Raw genomic sequence first — 20,947 nt, 5'->3', positions numbered from 1 at the left:
TGCCAGGCACTGCTTCTGTGCTGCAACTACAGCAGGGAAGAATGCATGTTACATCCTACCAGCCCTTGAAAGACTGGTTAGCCAAGTGACTTCAGCAGGAGGAAAAATTAATTATATTTGCTCTTTCACTACACACTGCCAAAGATTAGTTGGCTTAAAAGTAAAGCAGATAGCCTGGCCTGTGTGGCTCAGTGGTTGAGCACTGACCCATGCACCAAGAGGTTGTCAGTAGGATTTCCAGTTAGGGCACACGCTCATGTTGCAGGCTTGATCCCCAGTAGGGGGCGTGCAGGAGGCTGCCTGTTGATGTTTCCATGTCTCTCTTCTTCTCTCTCTCTAAAAATCAATAAAACATATTAGAAAAAGAAAAGTAAAGCAGACAAAGTAAAAACTCTTAAGGATCATTAAATCAGTGAAATGTTGGTCAAGAAAGGTTTTTGTTATGTGCACTGAAATAATATATGCTACTTCTAGGACAGACCCATAAAAACATCTCATGAATATCATTCATGCTCTTTACTGTTCATGAACTGATGTACACAAGCTTGGAATTATAGAAGCCATGATGAAGATGGGTGAGCCACAAGATGAAAGAAGTCTAAGGCCTGAATCACCATTTGGAACACTGCTTTAGATTTTTTTTAAATTTTTTTTTTCTTTATTGACTTTAGAGAGGAAGGGAGAGGAAGAAAGAGATAGAAACATCAATGAGAGGGAACATTGATTGGCCACCTCCTGCATGCCCCCACTGGGGATTTGGCCCACAACCTGGTCATGTGCCCTGACCAAGAATCAAACCAGCGACCTCTTAGTGAATGGGTTGACACTCAACCACTGAGCCACACTGGCCAGGTTAGATTTTTTTTGGGGGGGGGGGGTACATGCCCCTAGTGGGAACTAAACCCGGATTCTCTGGTCCGCAGGCCAACACTCCAACTGCCGAGCCAAACTGGCCAGGGCCCAGGCTAGATTTTTTTTTAACTTACCTTTATTGTTAAATGTATTACAGATGTCCCCCTTTTTTCCACCAGTGACCCCCTCCTCCCTGCTCCCACCCCCCTCCTGCCTTCCCCACACTACTGTCTGTGTCCATTGGTTATGCATATATGCATATAAATTCTTTGGTTTATCTCTTCCTGCCCCCTACCCCCACCCTGCCTTTGAGTTGGTCAGTCTAGCAACCAATTTGTACTTCTTAATCCCTTCACCATTTTTGCCCATCTCCCAACCACCTTCCCATCTGGCAACCATCAAGAAGTTCTCTGTATCTATGAGTCTGATTCTGTTCTGCTTGTTCATTTTGTTTGTAGATTCAATTGTTAATAGACATGTATTCATTGCCATTTTATTGTTCATATATATATGTGTGTGTGTGTGTATATATATGTTTTTTTTATCTTCCCCCGAGGACATTCCTCCATCTTTTGTTCAGATAGAGTGGGAGGAATAGAGAGAGAGAAACAGCAACGTGAAAGGGACACATTGAGTGGCTGCCACCCACATAACCCAACCAGGGCCGGGGACAAACTGCAACCGAGGCACGCGCCCTTAGTGGGAACCGAACTCGGGTCTCTCTGGACCGCAGGCCGACGTTCCAACCGCTGAGCCAAACCGGCCAGGGCTATTCATTTTTTTATCTTCTTTTTCTTCAAGAATAGCCTTCCAATATTTTATATAATATTGGTTTGGTGGTGATGAACTCCTTCAGCTTTTTCTTGTCTGGGAAACTCTTCATATGTCCATAGATTCTAAACATTAGCTTTGCAGGATAGCATAATTTGGGTTGTAGGTTCTTGCTTTTCACCACTTTGAATATTTCTTGCCACTTCTTTCTGGCCTGCAAAGTTTCCTTTGAGAAATCGACTGACAGTCTTATGGGAGCTTCCTTGTAGGCAATGAACTGCTTTTCTCTGCTGCTTTTAAGATTCTCTCTTTCTCTCTCTTTAACCTTTGGCATTTTGATGATGATATGTCTGGTATGGGCCTCTTTGGGTTCATCTTGTTTGGAACTCTGTGCTTCCTGGACTTGTATGTCTGTTTCCTTCACCAAGTTAGGGAAGTTTTCTGTAATTATTTTTTCAAATAGATTTTCAATTTCTTGCTCTCTCTCTTCTCCTTCTGTCAGACCCATGATGCGAATGTTGGTATGCTTGAAGTTGTCCCGAGACTCTGTACACTATCCTCATTTTTCTGGATTCTTTTTTTCTTTTTGCTGTTCTTATTGGGTGTTTTTTGCTTTTTTATATTCCAAATCGATGGTTTGCTTCTTGGCTTCACCTACTCCACTAGTGATTCCCTGTAAATTATTCTTTATTTCAGTTAGTTCATCTTTAATTTCTGACTGTGCATTCTTCATTTCTGACTGGTCCTTTTTTATGCTCTTGAGATCCTCACTAAGTTCCTTGAGCATCCTTATAACCACTGTTTTGAACTCTGCATTTATTAGATTGCTTATCTCTGTTTTGTTTAGTTCTTTTTCTAGAGTTTTGTTCTGTTCTTTCATTTGGGACTTGTTTCTTTGTCTCCTCATTTTGGCTGCCTCCCTGTATTTGTTTTTATGTATTAGGTAGAGTTGCTATGTCTCCTAGATTTTGTAGAGTGGCCTATTGTAGTAGGTGTCCTATAGGGTGCAGAAGCACAGCCTCCCTGATCACCTCAGCTGGGCCCTTGAAGTGCACCCTTTGTATGGACTGTACACCCTTCTGTTGTAATTGAATCTTGATTGCTGTTGGCACATCAATGGGAGGGATTTACTCAGGCTGATCAACTGCAAGGTCTGGCTGTGCCCACTGACCACTATTGGTTTTTAACTCTGACTCCCTTGGAGGATTAGCTGTGTAGGGGCCCACCACATAGAGGAAGACTTACTTCAGCAGGGCGCCAGTAGCCACTGAGTCTACTCCTTGAGTGTGTTGCTTGTGGAGGTGGTTGGGTGGTGGTGCTTCAACGTGGTCTGAAGCTGTCCACTGGGTGTGCTGGCTCTGGGGCAAGGTCAGCCACTGCCTGTGTTCTACCTGGAACTACCAGCCATAAGCTACAAAGCAATCTATAGATGGCTGCTTTTTGTGCTGGGTTTGGAGGTGCCCAGGAAAAGCCAAGTTGTGAACCAAGGCTGGCTGCTTCTAGTGCCAGGCCTGGGGCCACTTGGCAAGAGGTATGGGGCTCGCTGAGGCCAGACGCTGCTTGCTTGAGAGAAATTTAGGAAAATCTGAAACAGGAGCCAAGACAGGCCAATCCTATGGTAAAGCCACTGGAAACAGCTTGGGTGGCCCCCAAATTTGGGTGAGGCAGGACCTCAGAGAATCACCAGGGTGGGGGCAAACAGTATGAGCCAGGTTGCTGGAGTCCCAGATATGGCACCTGTCTGCTGCTGTCTGACAGCCCCATGGGGGAAGGGCTCACCAAAGGAACAAAGGCCTCTGCCAGAAAGTCTGTCTGGGAGAAAGCTGCCCCTCCAGCTCTGCCCTGATGCTAAACAACTCAGTTCTTCCCTGTATATCTCTGGCGTCTTTCAAGCTACCTCCCTGCTGTGCTGGAGCCTGGAGGAAGGGAGTCAGAGTAAGTCAATATGCGGGCCCTTTAAGAGGAGCTGCCTGGGGCTCCGGCAGATGCAGCCTCCCTCAGCCTCAGTTCCCGCTGGTTTTTCCAGTCTGAAGTTATGGGGACTTCTCTTCCTGGCACTGGAACCCTGAGCAGGGCGCCTGGTGTGGGATAGGGACCCCTCACTCCTCCGTGAGGACCTTCCCAGCTGAGGTGTCCTCCTGATTTTTATCCTCCACACATGGTTGTGGGACCAGCCCATCTGCACCTCTGCCCCTCTTACCAGTCTTGATGTGGCTTCTTTAATTTCGTAGTTGTAGGACTTCCATTCATCAATTTCAGGCAGTTTTGAATGATGATCGTTCTGTAGTTTAGTTGTAATTTTGATGTCGTTTTGGACCAAGGCGATACCGCGTTTACCTACGCCTTCATATTGACCGGAAGTTAGGACTGTTTTAGATTTTAAGTTATCAAGACATAAACTGGTATCATGTTTGAGCCTTTATGCATAATTGGGATGATTTCTATAGCAACAACTGTTATCTTAACTAATACATCCTTTACTGAATTGTTTCCATTAGCACTTGCACATAGGCTAGGTTCCTCCTCATAAAATGGGAAATCTCTCCCTTGATCTAATATCACCTTCCAACTACCACCCTATTTCTCTGCTCTCCACAACAGCCAAGTGTTGTCAGAAATTGTATTATCTTACTTTCTCTGTTTCCTCCATTCTATTCACTCTTTGATCCTCTGTAACCTGGCTTCCACCCCCACAACTTCACCAAAATTTCTCTCACCAAGGTTGCTAATAACTTCCACATCACTAAGTGCAACGGACCCTTTTCAGGGTCCATTAGATCTCTGAGGAATATATGACTCAGCTGGTCACTCCCTCCTTCTTGAAACACTTTCTCTCACTTGTTGTAGTACCACACTCTCCTGTCTCTGTATCTACTTTTCTTCTTCCACTGTTAGCTCATTTTCCTTGACCTTAAATGTAAATATTTTATTGTATTTCTCACTCAATCTTCTCTCCTTATACAATTCCAACCACACCCATACCCTTAATAACTAGCTATAATTCAAATTTATGTCTCCAATCTAGACCTCTCTTATGAGCTTCAACACTTCTGTCTACTTGATGTAGTCTCCTTACTCATTTTATGACATTGAAGACAGAATCAAGAATCCAGGACCAGATAAATGAGAATCATTGCTGGTGTATCCAAATCAAATGGGAGGGTCCTGGCCGGTTTGGCTCAGCAGTTGGAGCGTAGGCTGCGGTCTGGAGAGACCCGGGTTCGGTACCCGCTAAGGGCACGTACCTCGGTTGCAGTTTGTCCCCGGCCCTGGTTGGATCGTGTGGGTGGCGACCACTCGATGTGTCCCTTTCACATCGATGTTTTTCTCTCTCTCTCTCTCTCCCTTCCACTCTATCTGAACAAAATATCAAGAAAATGTCCTCGGGTGAGGATAAAAAAAAAAATAGGAGGGATAAGTTGGACTTTGAGTGGAGGGGATGAAGAATCTGAAGAATACACTGTTTTATAGCCCTTGGAGCATGCAGCTTGTATGGATCAGTCAGTCTACTTTAAGACTAATGAAGCATCCCTGGCCAGTTTGGTTTAGCGGTTAGTGTTGTCCTACAGACTGAAGGGTCTTGGGTTCGATTCCCAGTCAAAGGCACATACCTGGGTTGCAGGTTCGATCCCCAGTCCCTGTCTGGGTCATTTGGGAGGCATCTGATTGATGTTTCTCTCTCTCTCCCCCTTAAGGGGAAAACTATCCTTGGGTAAGAATTAACTAACTAAATAAATAAAATAGCACTGGCCAAACCGCTGGTTAGAGCACCAGCCGAAGAACTGAAGGGTCCTGGATTTGATTCCTGATTTGATTCTTGGTCGGGGACACATGCCAGGGTTGTGTGTTTGATTCCGACCATGGTTGGGGTCATGCAGGAGGCGGCCAGTTGATGTGTCTCTCTCACATCGAATTCAGTTTCTCTATCTCTCTCTTTCCCTCCCTCCCTCCATTCCACTCTGTCTAAAAAAAAAAAAAAAAAATCAATGAAAAAATGTCCTCAGTGAGGATTAACAATCAATCAATCAATAAAATAAAAGACTAATGAAGCAGAGACACAGTAAGAGATATTTTGTTTCATTCTTTGTCTATAATGCCCCTCCTCTAGATTAGAGAACTGTTTCAAGCTGTAGGTCAGACTTGCAAAATTCCAAGAAATATTTAAATAATAGAGAATGTGGTTTTTAAGTAGATTTTGAGGAAAATTTTAAACTTATAAAATTTTTTTTTGTTGGGTTAGGAACATAAACTTGTATTGTGTATCATTTTATTTGTTCAAGATTATTATATTTTATATTTTGTTTTAAAATGTTTTTCATTCAGAACATAAATTACAATATCACTCATTTAAATTATTTTTAAATATAAAAAATTGAATCCACAAGCTGCTGAACTAAGAACAAAGTACTGTTTGCCAGGTAGTAAAAGCAGGAAAAACTTGGCAATTATAAGAAGATGATGTCAGTGTAGCAAAACAGATATAGTTCAGCTGTCACCCGGAGTCCTCCAGCTGGGGTTGGTTACTCTTTAATACCCAAATAAAAATTACTCAAGCCACTGTCCCACAGAATACAGACGTCTGTGCCCTCTAGAGTCCTTGGGAAGGACTCATGTTCTCCTTATCACTGATTCTCCTGTTCTCCAGCTCACAGTGATTTCTTTATTTTGCTCAAGGTTCTTCCCTTGGCCCTGGTCTTCCCATCTTTTCATTTCTTCTCACTGCAACTTGTTCAGGACCATTCCCCCAGGCTGCCCCAAACTCCAAATTCCTCACTTCTTACTTTCTTTGGCAGATCAATTCTGCTCTCTTCATCTCTTACTCTCCTTTCCCTCTGCCCATTCCTCATCCCCTCCAAAAGGTTAGGGGGAGCAACACAATATTTGTTTTTTTGTAGGAAAAACATGGTTTTGTATAATTAATAAAGAAAGAAAGAAAATTATTCATAATTTTTTTCTGAAGAGAATTTTTTCCACTATGCAGAGAAAAGTATTCCTTTATCATTAACATCTTCCCCTCCTCTGTGCCTCAGCATATACTGTTCCCTCTGCCTGGAGCAACCCCAACCCCCCTCATGGCCCACACATGTCCTACACAACTTCAAGTCTTACTCAAGCATCACTATCCCCTGCACCTGTTACACGTTTGCTGACTGAACAAATACATTAATTATGTCTTCTCAGCTCTCAAATACAAACAGCATTCATTTCTGGAAAAGACCTTCAGGAAAAAGTAGAGCAAAACTGACTCAGACCTAATGGTCTTATATTCTGAGCTATCATTACCATCAGTTTATGCTTTTGCTGCTTTATTTCTAGATAAAACATTTTTTTAATTCTCACCTGAAGATATTTTATTCCATTTACTTTTAGATAGAGTGAAAGGGAGGGAAGGAGGGAGGGAGAGAAAGAAAAGAGAAAGAAACATCCACGTGAGAGAGACACGTTGATTCGTTGTCTCCCGCATGACCCCAACAGGGGCCGGGGATCAAACCAGCAACCTAGGTGCCCTTGACCAGGAATTGAACCTGCGACCCTTCGGTCTGTGGGCCGGTGCTCTAACCACTTTGCAAACCGGCCAGGACTATTTCTAGAATTTGTATCGGCTCCTCCAAGTTGAAGGCTAGCCAAGACTGGAACATACTTCCAGGAGAATGGAGAATGTTGCTTGTCAGAAACACAGCTACCTCAATCTGTTAGGAATGGGGAAATGCTCTGGTCCTGCCCAGTGAGACTAAGGAGACATTTGTTGGGGGGCCTTTCTGGAATGTTATCTTTTGGTCAACATTTACGGGTTTGCATTTCTGTCTCTGTAAGTGGAATAGTTACAACAGTGGCTATTAGCTAACAACACAATTCTTCTGGTTTCTTTTTTTATTATTATTGATTGATTTTTAGAGGGAGGGAGAGAGAGAGAGACTTATCGTTCCACTTATTGATGCATTCATTGGTTGCTTCTTGTATATGCCCTGACCAGAGATCGAACCTGCAACCTTGGTGTATTGGTATGATGCTCCAACCAACTGAGCTACCCGGTCAGGGCTCTTCCGGTTTCTTAAAAATTCTTCTCTAGCCCTGGCCAGTTTGCTCAGTGGTTAGAGCATAGACCTGCAGTCCAGAGAGACCCAGGTTCAGTTCCCGCTAAGGGAACATACCTTGGTTGCAGTCTGTCCCCCCGACCTGGTTGGGTTGTATGGGTGGCAGCCACTCAATGTGTCCCTTTCTCGTCCAAGTTTCTCTCTCCCTCCTACTCTATCTGAACAAAAAAATGGAAAAATGTCCTCGGGTGAGGATTAAAAAAAAAAAATTCTTCTCTAGATTCTTTGGAAAGGGGCTGCGTCATCTCTATTATAACAACTCCCAAATCTATACCACCAAACCAGTGCTGGCCCGGGTAGCTCAGCTGGTGAGAATGTTGTCCCAATATGCCAAGTTTGAGGGTTTGATCCCTGGTCAGGGTACATACAAGAATCAACCAATGAATTTGTAAATAAGTGGAACAACAAATAGATGTGTATCTCTCTCTCCCCCTCCCTTCATCTCTCTCTCTAAAAAACAAACAACAACAATAAGAAAAACAGACTAATCAATGGAACTCCACAAATATCCATTCAACTGGCCCCTGGAAAGCTCTACTTGGATGTCCCACAAGCACATCAAATCCTGTCTGACCCCTTACTTTGCTCACATCAGAGGCTTTCTACTGTCTCTTCCTGAAGGAGCCAACGCACCAATCCAAGCCTCTGGGTCCTGAGGCAGGTACTGTGTCCTAGATTTTTTTTTTTTTTTTTTGCCTTCCACAGCGTCTAGCACAAAAACTCACACTTGGTTAATGCTGATTAATCAGTAGGTTGAGTTTAGGCTCCCTTACTCAGATCAATGACAGGTCCGTTTCAGCAAAGTATGCAAGCAGACGTTCTCAGGGTTGAATTGCTTTGGTGATTGGCAGGGTAATGTTTTATATATATTTTTAGCTAAGTCAATATACTAAAAATAAAATTATTAACCCCTAGAGTTCCCAACTGTTTTCAGACATAATGTGATTTATTACAATTTGCACCCCAAGGAGGAGAAAGGAAGAGAAAAGCCCTTGCCCTTAGGCCCTGGCCGGTTTGGCTCAGCGGTTAGAGCGTTGGCCTGCGGTCCCGAGAGACCCGGATTCGGTTCCCGCTAAGGGCACGTACCTTGGTTGCAGTCTGTCCATGGCCCTGGTTGGGTCATACCGGTGGCAGCCACTTGATGTGTCCCTTTCAGGTCAATGTTTCTCTCTCTCTCTTCCCCTTTCTCCCTCCCACTCTATCTAAACAAAAAATGGAAAAATGTCCTCGGGTGGGGATAAAGGCAGGTAGAGGTGCCGAAAAGCTAAAAGCCATGTTTGTTTAACTGTGGCACTTTGGAGCTCTCTGAGTACACTGCCATTATCTGCTCTTCCCATGTCAGAGAAAAAGTAATTAGCATTACGAAGCTCTTGTATGCTGGTTGCTTGACATATGTCTATATTTCTGTTCATGGGCTGAATTGTATGCCCCCAAAATTCATATGTTGAAGTCCTAACCCCTAGCACTTCAGAATGTGGCTGTATTTGGAGATAGGACTTTTAAGAGGTAATTAAAGTGAAATTAAGTCATATGGGTGGACCTTCATCCAGTATTACTGGAGTCCTTACAAGAAGAGATTAGGATACAGACACACACAGAGAAAAAACCAGGTTAGGACACTGGAGGAAGATGACCATCAGCAAGCCAAGGAGAGAGACCTTAAAAGAAACCAACCTTAGAGCACCCTCTTTGGAGCATACTCCTGCCCTTCTCTCAGGCACTTATTTTATTTTTAAACTCTGGGAACCCCTGTGGGACTTGCAACCAGGGGGACAGCAGGCAGCAAAACCCCTGAACCTGTCTCCAAGGCCCTTTTTCTCTGACTTTTCAGTGAGCCAAAGCAACCCTGCCTAGGTTCTCTTGTGTTGCTTCTATCCTAAGCTCTTCCATGTTTCACGGTCCCCAGCTTTAATAAATGTACTCTCAAAAAAACAAAAAGAGCCCTGGCCGGTTTGGCTCAGCAGTTAGAGCGTCGGCCTGCGGTCCTGAGAGACCCGGGTTCGGTTCCCGCTAAGGGCGCGTACCTCGGTTGCAGTTTGTCCCCGGCCTTGGTCGGTTGTGCGGGTGGCAGCCACTCGATGTGTTCCTTTCACATCGATGTTTCTCTCTCTCTCTGTTCCTCTCTCTCCCTCCCACTCTACCTGAACAAAAAATGGAAAAATGTCCTCGGGTGAGGATAAAAAAAAAAAAAAAGAGCCCTGGCCAGTTTGGCTTAGTGGTTGAGCGTTGGCCTGTGGACTAGAGAGTCCTGGGTTCGGTTCCCTCTAGGGGCACGTACCAAAAAAAAAAAAAAAAGAAAAGCCCTGGCTGGGTGGCTCAATTGGTTGGAACATAGTCCTGTAGACCAAAAGGTTTTGGGTTCAATTACCGGTCAGGGCACATACCTAGGTTTTGGGTTCAGTCCCTGGTTGGGGTACCTATAAGAGCCAATCAATAGATGTCTCGCCCCACCCCCCCCCCGTCTAACAACCAGTAAACATGTCCTTGGGAGAAGATTAAAAAACAAACAAAAAACCATCCAGCCGGTGTGGCTCAGTGGTTGAGCGTCGACCCATGCACCAAGAGGTCGCCAGTTCGATTCCTGGTCAGGGTACATGCCCAGGTTGTGGGCCCAATTTCCAGTGTGGGGCATGCAGAAGGCGGCCAATTGATGTTCTCTCTCATCGATGTTTGTATCTCTCTCTCCCTCTCACTTCCTCTCTCTCTAAAATCAAAAAAGAAAAAAAAATTTTTTTAAAAACCACCCTGGCTGGTTTGGCTCAGTGATTAGAGGGTTGGCCAAGTCGGCCTGCAGGGCCTCAGGTTTGATTCCCAGTCAATGGCACATACCTAGGTTGCAGGTTCAATCCCTGGCCCCAGTTGGGGTCGTGAAGGAGGTGGACAGTCAATGTGTCTCTCTCACATCGATGTTTTTCTCTCCCCCCCCCCACCCTCCCTTCTACTCTATCTAAAAAAATCAATGGAAAAATATCCTCAGATGAGGATTAACCAAAAAAGAAAAAAGAAACCAACCCTGCAGAAACTTTGAACTCAGACTTCTAGAAAATCTCCAGAATTGTGAGAAAATAAATTTCTGCTGTTTAAGTCACCTAGTCTGTGGTACTTTGTATGGCAGCCTGAGTAAAATGATACAGTTCCATTTAATCCTCCCACTGACCCTGCAAAATAAATTCATTAGCTCCATTTTATAGATGAGGAAACTGAGTCATAAAATACTGACTTTTCCAATCCTCTAGTACATAAGTGACTGAGTAGGGATGGCAGCCCAGGTTTGCTTGACATACAGACTCTATGGCAACCAGTGTCCATGCTAGGGGCTTGGGGCCATTTGGAGATTTGACAGAAATGTGGGGTGCTCCCCTCTCTCCCTGAACTTGTGGGTTCTGTTGATCTCTCCCTCTCTCTTCATACCCCCAGCCCACCCCCAGGCATTGTCAATGACTCCCTGGCACAATTAGATCCTTGGCTTCATTCAAGTCATTTAGAAATTTTTTAGTGCCCTTATGTAGATGGCTCTTCTTGGAGACCCTCATACTTTAGGGCCTATCTCACCCCAGCACTCCCAATAGAGTTAGTGGGGGTGAGGGTGTCTCTTCACTACTTCCCCCATCTAGAAAGCTAGACAGAGGGCAGGACAATTGCCCAAGCAGAGCACTATACCAATCTGACCTCACAGTGGTTCCCATGCATTACTTTCTTTAATTCTCACCACAAACCAATGAGCTAGGCATTATTTTCTACTTTTATGAATCCACAAAAAATGCTGTGATCTCCTTTAAATCTAAAGAAAAAAATGTTTGCCCTGGTTGGTTTTGCTCAGTGATTAGAGCATTGACCTGCAGACCAATGAGTTGCAGGTTCAATTCCAGTCAAGGGCACGTGCCTCAGTTGCAGTTCATCTCCGGCACTGGTTGGGGTTGTGTGGGAGGCAACCAGTGGATGTGTCTCTCTCTCTCCCTCCCACTCTATCTGAATATAAATAGAAAAAAAAGAAAAAACTTTTAAGTCAAAGATGTTTTAATGTATAATATTAACATATTCACCTTTACAGTCATAAAATATAATTTAAGAAGAAATTGTTCTGTAGGAAGGGGCCCATGAAAGTCATAATACTGCCCTGGTTAGTGAGACTATTTTCTTTTTCTTTTTTAATCCTCACTCGAGGACATTTTCCTATTTTTTGTTCAGGTAGAATGGGAGGGAGAGAGAGGAACAGAGAGAGAGAGAGAAACATCGACCTGAAAGGGACACATCGAGTGGCTGCCACCCGCACGACCAACCAGGGCCGGGGACAAACTGCAACCGAGGTATATGCCCTTAGCGGGAACCGAACCCAGGCCTCTCGGGACCTCAGGCCGACGCTCTAACCGCTGAGCCAAACCGGCCAGGGCAGTGAGACTATTTTCTGCTACAAATATCAGAAAGCCCATTTTCTTTTTTTCAACTTTCCTCAAATAATATATTTTTTTCCATTTTTATTAATTTATTTTTGTTACAGATGTTTCTCCTTTTTCCTCCCTAGACACCCGCCTCCCCATCCTGCCTCCTGCCCCAAGCATTGTTGTCTATGTCCATTGGTTACACATACATGCATATAAGTTCTGTGGTTTATCTCATCCATTCCCCCTAGCCCCCCTCCTCTGAAGTTTGTCAGTCTGAACCATATTCCTTTCTATGTCTCTGGGTTTATTTTGTTCAGCAGTGAAAATGTTTCATTTCTCTTATATAAGGAAGTACAGCATTAGGGAGACCTCTAGGGTTGGCAGATAGTGTTGTCAAAGACAAAGACTCATCCTGGCCAGTTTTTCTCAGTGGTTAGAGCACTGGCCCGCGGACCAGAGAGTCCCGGGTTCGGTTGCTGCTAAGGGCACGTACCTCGGTTGCAGTTTGTCCCCGACACAGGTTGGGGTCATGTAGTGGCAACCACTCGATGTGTCTCTCTCACATCGATGTTTCTCTCCCTCCCTCCCTCTCTCCCTCCTGCTCTGTCTGAAGATAAATGCAAAAATGTCCTTGGGTGAGGATTAAAAAAAAAAAAAAAAAAGACAAAGACTCCTTCCAGCTCTCCACTTAGCCATCCATGCTGTTGGCTCCATCCTTAGCTGTTAGCACAACAGTCACAACAGTTCCAGGACACAGCTGGATCTGACAACATTCCCAGGAAGAAGAGACACTGTCTTCCAGTGGCTTTCTCACAGAAGTGAGAAAAAAGGACTCCCTCAACAAATGTCCCCTTAGTCTCACTGGACAAGATCAGAGCACATCCCCATTCCTAAACCAATTACTGGCAAGAAGCATGGAATCAATACAGTGGGCTCAGACTAATCCTCTTTAATTAGGGAGTCAACCTCTATGGAAGTCTTCCTCCAGGAGCTAAGAGTTAAAGCCAAAAGCATAAATGAGCTCACCTAGGGAGAGTGTTCAGATGATGGAGCACAGAGAATGTAGGAGCTTCAACATCTACAACATCTACTGAGGGCAAAAGAGCAGAGATGGAATCAGTTATGGTTCCTGCTACAGAGGGGCTTCCTGGCTTCCTGGTGGAAGAGACTCACCATTAAACAAATGGACTGGAACTACAGTTGGGGTCAGCACATAGACTGTGAGAGCAGACTGGGTTGGAGTCCCAGCTGTACATTAAAACTATGTGACTGGGCAGGTTACTTAAGTTCTCTGCTTCAGTTTACTCTCTATAAAGTACCCTATACACAGAGAGTATCAAATAAATTAAGCTATTATTATTTTATTATCATCCACATTGTTATTATATTTAGGTGGTAGGAAACCACTGGAAGGGAATTAACAGGCCAGTGTCCTGGTCAGATTTGTGTCTTGGTTAGATGGTTTGGGCAGGTTGGGGTCTGTTCCTACTGTGGGTTTTCACTTCACTAGGTCACCATGAGTAATACCCCTCCAGACCCAGCAACATCTCTATAAAATCTCCGTTGGTTTTAGATACACTCCTGTGCTTTGGAATCAGAATGAATTACTGTCCCTCCTTTCACCCCTGTCTGCTTGCATTGTTGCCACTCAAAGAAATTAATCAGGTTTATTAAGTATGACCTCTCTTTTGTGAGCCCTGCTCCCTGTCTGCAGATCTGTACCTGTCTGCTACTCTCCTAGCTCGGGTCCAGTCGGAGAGGTCTCAGCCTCCGTCGGTGCTCTCGTGGGGGCAGGGACAGACAGCTGGGTGGCCACATCTTTTGTTGTTTACAGAGACTGACACACCAGGCTGGATCAGACAAAGGCAGGACACTGCTATAGTGAGTACAAGGCCCTTTGTTGCCATGGTTGTGAAAAAAAATAGGAACAAAAAGGATAAACGTTGCATCCAAATATGTTAATAATTAACACTTAGCACCATGGATATAAAAAGCACTTAGTAACTAAATTACTATTATCATAATAGCTATTCTTTATTCAGCCTTACTCCATATGGCATCATGGCTTGGTAGTTAAGTACGTGTGAGCTGGAGCCTGACTGCTTGGGTCCAGATCTTGGCTCTGCTATTTACCAGATCTGTGACTTTGAGCAAGTTACTCAAATACCTCATGCCTCAGTTTTGCATCTAAAGCACAAACAACTCATAGGGTGATATGAGGTCATACTATGCTTGTAAGGCATTTGAACATAGCCTGTCATATAATAAACACTCAATAAATATTCTATTTTTACATACAAGTTTAGGGCATTGTGTACATTGATCAACAAATTTAGACCTCAAAACAAAACAAACCTGTGATATAGACATTATTATTATTATCCTTATTATTGAGGAAATCAAGACACAGAGAGGCTGAGTAACTTTCCCAAGGTCACCCAGCAATAAAGTAGCAGATCCCAATTCTGTCTGATTCTAAAGTCATGTGCTTTCACTGCATCAGCTCACTGTCTTGCATAAGTTCCTGGCAAGAGGTCCCACATCAGTGATGATACATTGCTGGTGACCGTTTCACAAATTCCTCCTCATTTTAGTCACAATTGGAATACACTAGGTATTTTCAGAATGAAGGACACAAGAGTCCTATATATAAGGCAACTTAACCAATGGTTTCTCTCCTCTCCCACCTGGCTTTATGCTAAGGCTTCCAACCTGCCCTAGAATGTATAAAGTCCAGTTCTCAAGGCAGAAGGCCAGCTAGGGTAGAACAGAAACATGGTCCAGCTCTGGTGAGGACTCACCAAATTCTATGTGCCTGATGACTTGGCTGGCAGAGTAGAGCCATAGGGCACAACCTTGCCACAGAGCACTAGGCCTCACTAAGTTCAGGAGCTGGGCAGGTCTGGGGCCAAGATGACCCAGGACAAATCTTGTACCTTAAAGTCTTTGGATATTACCAAGAAAATAAAATGAAACTGCATGGCCCAAAGCACCTTCCTGTCAGAGAACTTGAAATTCTTAAGATGTGTGTATTTTTAAGAATTATTATTATTTTTTAAAAGGTTTTTATTGATTTTTTTTTAATGATAGAGGATAGGAGAGAGAGATAGAAACATTGATGTGAGAGAGAAACATCGATCAGCTGCCTCCTGCATATCCCCCACTGGGGATCAAGCCTGCAACCCAGGCATGTGCCCTGATCAGGAATCAAACCAGGACCTCTCAGTCCATGGGAGGATGCTCAATCCACTGAGCCACACCCGCTGGGCTGCATTTTGTTTTTTTAATGTACAGGATCGCATAACCTAGATTATTATTACCTACTGTGAAGCAAACATCTGGTTGTCAGACCAATGTGTGCCCACTGCTCAACCCATCAGGCCTCTGCCTATACTCCTACACAATCAAAGTCAGTCTTCTGCTCATATTTCTATAAGCCAACTCTTTGTTAATATTACAAAGCAGCCCGGCCGGTATGGCTCAGTGGTTGCGCATTGACCCATGCACCAAGAGGTCACCAGTTGGATTCCTGGTCAGGTCACATGCCCAGGTTGTGGGCCAAATCCCCAGTGGGGAGCCTGCAGGAGGTGGCCAATCGATGTTCTCTCTCATTGAAGTTTCAATCTCTCTCTCCCTCTCCCTTCTTTTCTCTTTAAAATCAATAAAGAAGATAAAAAATTTTTAATATTAAAAAGCAGCTCAGTTCCTAAACAACCTTCTGATCAAAAATAAAACTCAGTCTTACAATATCTCTGTGAAAGAGAGGCAGCTGGCTACATCATTAATTGCAGCCATTCACTGAAACCAAACTTTGGGCAAGGCATTGTGCTTAGCGTGACCCTTGTCACATCCCCCACTCATCACTTGTCCCTCTAGTTTATGGCTAGCTCCTGATGGCTTTCCTAGGTCCTCTCCCATGCCCAGATGTCCACTTACAATCAGATAAGAGTTGGCTGGGATCATCCTGGACACTGGGAAACACAGCCCTGGCTCCTCAATGAGGATACAGCTTGGTGTCACAACAATAGCCTGTGAAGGGGCCTCCTAGAGGTCCCCAGGCTATATCCACACCTAGTTCAAGGTAGCAGAGCCCATTCATGTGTGGACAGGCAAGCTGTCAATGCTATTGTACCCCATCCCCAGGCCCTGATTACAGGCCTCTTCCTCAATCTCTTCTACCCACATCTGCTTCTTGCCTCTTACTCACAGCCCTGGGACTCCCAAATGAAGACCAGAGCAGGAGGGAAATGGCCAGGCAGCAGATTCAGTGAAAAATATAAGGAGCTCTGTAGTTGTGATACCATTATAATAATCTGGTTACTATTTAACAGGAAAGGAGTGAAGGGAAGACTAGATAATATAGTCATACCATTTATACAGCTTTGCCAAAAAGCTGTAGTTAACACTCTCTAAGTCTGTTCCCCGCAGACTGATGGAAGAAGGGACTGGACAAAGGCCGTTTAGATGCATGCCCAGTAAGGTCTGAGTGATGTGGGAAAATGCCTACCTGTCTGTCACACCTAGGAACAAGTCAGTGACCAGAATAGGTGTGGTCACTGCAAGGGTGTGACTTCTGAATATTTACTCTCCTGAACAAAGGAAGTTTGCTCTCTTAGTTCCTGCTCTTGCTTGCCTGAGCTCCCGGCTCTCTGGTTGCAGGGGGAGAGTTCCCCTGCATTCACCCACGTGGCCTACAGCCATGTGGACTCCATACAATAGACTAATGGATTAATGCTGTACTGGATCTGGCTGCAACATGGAAAGGAAACTAGACACTGGTTCGGCTTCTAGCTCTGCTGAATCTACTGCTGCCCCTTTTCTAAGGCTAGATTAAGGGAACTGGGACTTTGCAACCCAAGGACTGTAACTCCATGCAAATAAAATCTTTTACCACATCTCATTCTCCTGTGGGCTTCTGAAAATGCTTATTTCAGTGGTACCCCAATAACTTCACTCCCATAAGCAATGGGGAAATCTAGCCCACTGATTTCTCCTGCAACCATTGGACAGACATGGGTTTGAATTTCACCATGTTACTTAACAGCTGTGTGACTTAACCTTTCTGAGTCTCATTTTTCTAATCTCTGAAAGGGGAATAATCTGTACTGTTAGGGTTTCTGTGAGGATTAGAAACAATATAATTAGGTGTGTTATACCCAGTAGTGCTCACCAAATGGTAGTTATTGTCAGACATAGGCAGTTCTCTTTGTATTCATTTAAAGTGTATATACTCTCTCTCCCTAACTTCTTACAACCATCAGGCTACTGGATCAGCCCACCAGTGGTGTTGCTATGAAAGGCTTGACTGGGTTGAAAATAAGCTCTCCTATTGGGCCTGGATTTTAGTCTGGTGCAGACAGGGGGGTTTGGGCCACTCTGCCTATGGCTGGTTGACCAACCTCTCAATTTGCCTGCGACTGTCCCATTTTTAGGATTCAGAGTTCCACATCCTAGGAGCATGAAAGTTTATTCTTGGGAAAACTGGGATTGTTGGTTACCCTATCAAGGCAGCTGACCCAGAGCAGATGAATAAGAAGATGGGTTTCCATAACACTTCCCAGCTTGGGGGATGGATAGACCAGACTGGGCACCCACTCCTCCCTCCTACTAGGTTCCCAGGCAAAGTCTGGTTAAACTGAGGCCAAGGATGACATCTGGAGGTAATATGAGAAACTGCACAGTCTGGTAATTACCCACCTAGCCCTGGAAGCCTGACTTGGTTCATTAATAAATATTTACTGAGCTCTTAACATGTGCCAACCTTTGTGTCAGGCACTGGTAATAAGTCTTGGGATGGGGGTGGGGGGCTGAGAGAAGCAAGTTAAAGTTATGCTGAGACCTACTGATTAAGAAGGTATTAGCCAGGCCCTGGCTGGTTTGGCTCAGCGGTAGAGCATCGACCCATGGACCAATGAGTCCTGGGTTCGATTCTGACCAAGGGCACGTACCGGTTGCGGTTTGTCCCTGACCCTGGTCAGGGTCATGCAACAGGCAACCAGTTGATGTTTCTCTCTCTCCCTTTCTCCCTCTACCTCCCTCCCACTGTAGATAAATAGAAAAATATCCTTGCCCTGGCCGGTTTGGCTCAGCGGTTAGAGCGTCAGCCTGCGGTCCACAGAGACCCGGGTTCGGTTCCCGCTAAGGGCATGTACTTTGGCTGCAGTTTGTCCCCGGCCCTGGTTGGGTCCTGTGGGTGGCGGCCACTCGATGTGTCCCTTTCACATCGATGTTTCTCTCTCTTCCTCTCTCTCCTTCCCGCTGTGAGTGAAAAATGGAAAAATGTCCTCGGGTGAGGATTAAAAAAAAAAAGAAAGAAAGAAAAATATCCTCGGGTGAGGATTAAAAAAAGAAATAAATAAGATATTAGCCAAGCCCTGGCTGGTTTTCTTAGTGGTTAGAGCATTGTCCCACAGACCAAAGAGTTGTGGGTTCAGTTCCTGCTAAGGGCACGTACGTTGCAGTTTGTCCCCACCCGGGTTGGGGTCATGTGGGTGGCAACTGCTCTCTCTGACATTGATGTTTCTCTCTCTTCCTTCCTTTCTCCTTCCCACTCTATCTGAAGATAAACAGAAAAATATCCTCAGGTGAGGATTAAAAAAAGAAGAAGAAGAAGGTATTAGCCAGGTCAAGACAGGAGGGAACAGTAAAGACAAAAGCTCTGAGTGAAAAGGAGCATAAAACTGTCAAGAAACCAATTTGGAAATGTTGGCAGGGCCTAATCAGCCACAGGATATTTTTTTGTCTTTACCCTAAATGTAATCAGGACTCAGTGAATGGTTTTAAGCAGAAGAGTAACAAAACCAGATCTGCATTTCTCAAAGCTAACTCTAGCTGCGGGGTGGAGACCGGTTTGGAGAGCAGTAAGCCTGAAGCCAGGGAGGCAATGAGGAGGTCATTGCAGTATCAAGGTGGTACAGAGACAGTAAGTACCTGGCCCTGTCGGGTTTGGTTCAGCAATTAGAGCGTTGGCCTGCGGACCAGAGAGTCCCAGGTTCGGTTCCACTAAGGGCACATACCTCAGTTGCAGTTTGTCCCCGCCCCGGTTGGGGTCATGTGGGTAGCAACCCACTCAATGTGTCTCTCAGATTGATGTTTCTCTCTCCCTCTCCCTTCCTCTCTCTCTCAAATCAATAAAGATTAAAAAAAAAAAAAAAAAGATAAAACATAAAATTGCTTAAAAAAAAAAATCCCTTGCTTATGTGGGAGAATTTGGGCTCCTCCCCCGACCGATTCCCTTTGCTCTGAGGCTCCTGGCAGCAAGTGAAGGCAGCTATTGTGATTTCCGGAGGGAGGCCAAGGGAGGGATGACTAGGTAGAGGCTCTGGGAGCAGCAGCAGACACTCCAGCGATAGCCTCTGGGCGGAGAGCGGGAGTCGAGAGTCACTGGCCCCGCCCCTTCGCTCATGCTCAGCCCAGCACTGGCTCCGCGTGGTTTTCACCGCTCACCGCAGGCCTGGTAGTCCGGAGGCATCTCTAGGGTGGGGTGGTTCCGTAGAGAGAACTGCAAGCCCCCAAGTGGGTCAGTCTGTGACTTCTCACCGGAACGCGGGAGGAACGCGCTCTGTGGGCAAAATTGGACTCCACCAACTTCCGACGACAAGCTTGGGACAGAGTCCTGGAGTCCTGAACGACAAGTGAGTGGGCCCAAGAGAAGGACAGTCCAGGGTCACCAACCAGATCGCCATGGCCGTGGCCGCCCGCCGTCTGTGCCATATCGCCTTTCACGTGCCCACAGGGCAGCCCCTTGCCCAGGATCTGCAGCGCTTCTTCGGCTTCCAGCCCTTGGCGGTGCGGGAGGCAGACGGCTGGCGGCAGCTGGCCCTGCGCAGCGGCGATGCGGTCTTTTTGGTGAATGAGGGCACGGGCACCCGGGAGCCGCTCTACGGCGTGGACCCGCATCACGCCGTGCCCAGCGCCACCAACCTGTGCTTTGATGTGGCGGACGCGGGCGAAGCTGCCCGGGCGCTGGAGGCGCAGGGCTGCAGCGTGCTGGTATGCCCTGTTAGCGTGCAGGATGCACAGGGTGCCGCCACCTACACCGTGGTCAGCTCGCCAGCCGGCAACCTCAGCCTGACGCTGCTGGAGCGCACCGATTGCCACGGACCCTTCTTGCCCGGTTTCCGGCCCCTGTCCTCCAAAACTGGCCAGGGCTGGATCAGCCACGTGGACCATCTGACCCTGGCCTGCACCCGCGGCAGCTCCCCCACTATGATACGCTGGTTCCACGACTGTCTAGGTTTTCACCACCTGCCACTGAGCCCAGGTGAGGATCCGGAGCTGGGCCTCCAGGTGACAGCAGGGTCCGGGCAAGGGGGGCTGAGGCTCACTGCCCTGCAGACCGGGCCATGCAGTACTGTCCCCACTCTCGTGCTGGCCGAGTCCCTGCCCGGAGCCGCCAGTGGACAGGACCAGGTGGAGCAGTTCCTGGCCCACAACAGAGGGCCAGGCCTACAGCACGTAGGGCTGTACACTCCAAACATCATAGAAGCCACTGATGGGGTGACTATGGCTGGGGGCCGGCTCCTGACTCCCCCTAAGGCCTACTACCAGCAGCCAAGCAAGGAAAGTCAGATCCTAGCTGCAGGGCACGAGCCCAAGCGTCTGGCCCTACAGGGAATCCTGCTAGATGGTGATAGAGGCAAGTTTTTGCTTCAGGTCTTCACCAAGTCCCTCTTTGCAGAGGACACATTCTTCCTGGAGCTGATTCAAAGGCAGGGGGCTACAGGTTTTGGCCAGGGCAACATCCGGGCCCTGTGGCAGTCGGTGGAGCAAGCTGCCAGGGGTCAGGAAGCCTGAGGAAAGCCAGAGCTGACAGCCACCTGTCCTGGAGGTCTGGGAAGTCCAGCA

General features: G+C 46.0%; 1 protein-coding gene across 1 annotated transcript; it reads left to right on the top strand.

The window, feature by feature from the left end:
• The first annotated feature begins 19,576 nt into the window (after positions 1 to 19,576).
• On the top strand, positions 19,577 to 20,947 carry HPDL (4-hydroxyphenylpyruvate dioxygenase like). The gene has a single exon (XM_036256914.1). It carries the CDS (start codon positions 19,784 to 19,786, stop codon positions 20,894 to 20,896), a length of 1,113 nt encoding a protein of 370 aa, XP_036112807.1. The 5' UTR covers positions 19,577 to 19,783; the 3' UTR covers positions 20,897 to 20,947.

Source organism: Molossus molossus, unplaced genomic scaffold, assembly GCF_014108415.1.
Source record: "Molossus molossus isolate mMolMol1 unplaced genomic scaffold, mMolMol1.p scaffold_m16_p_12, whole genome shotgun sequence".
Classification (NCBI taxonomy): Eukaryota; Metazoa; Chordata; class Mammalia; order Chiroptera; family Molossidae; genus Molossus; species Molossus molossus.
This window is presented reverse-complemented; position numbering and strand designations above follow the sequence as displayed.

Excerpts from the sequence above, each read along its gene's own strand:
- HPDL (XM_036256914.1), top strand. The coding sequence starts at position 19,784 with ATGGCCGTGGCCGCCCGCCGTCTGTGCCATATCGCCTTTCACGTGCCC.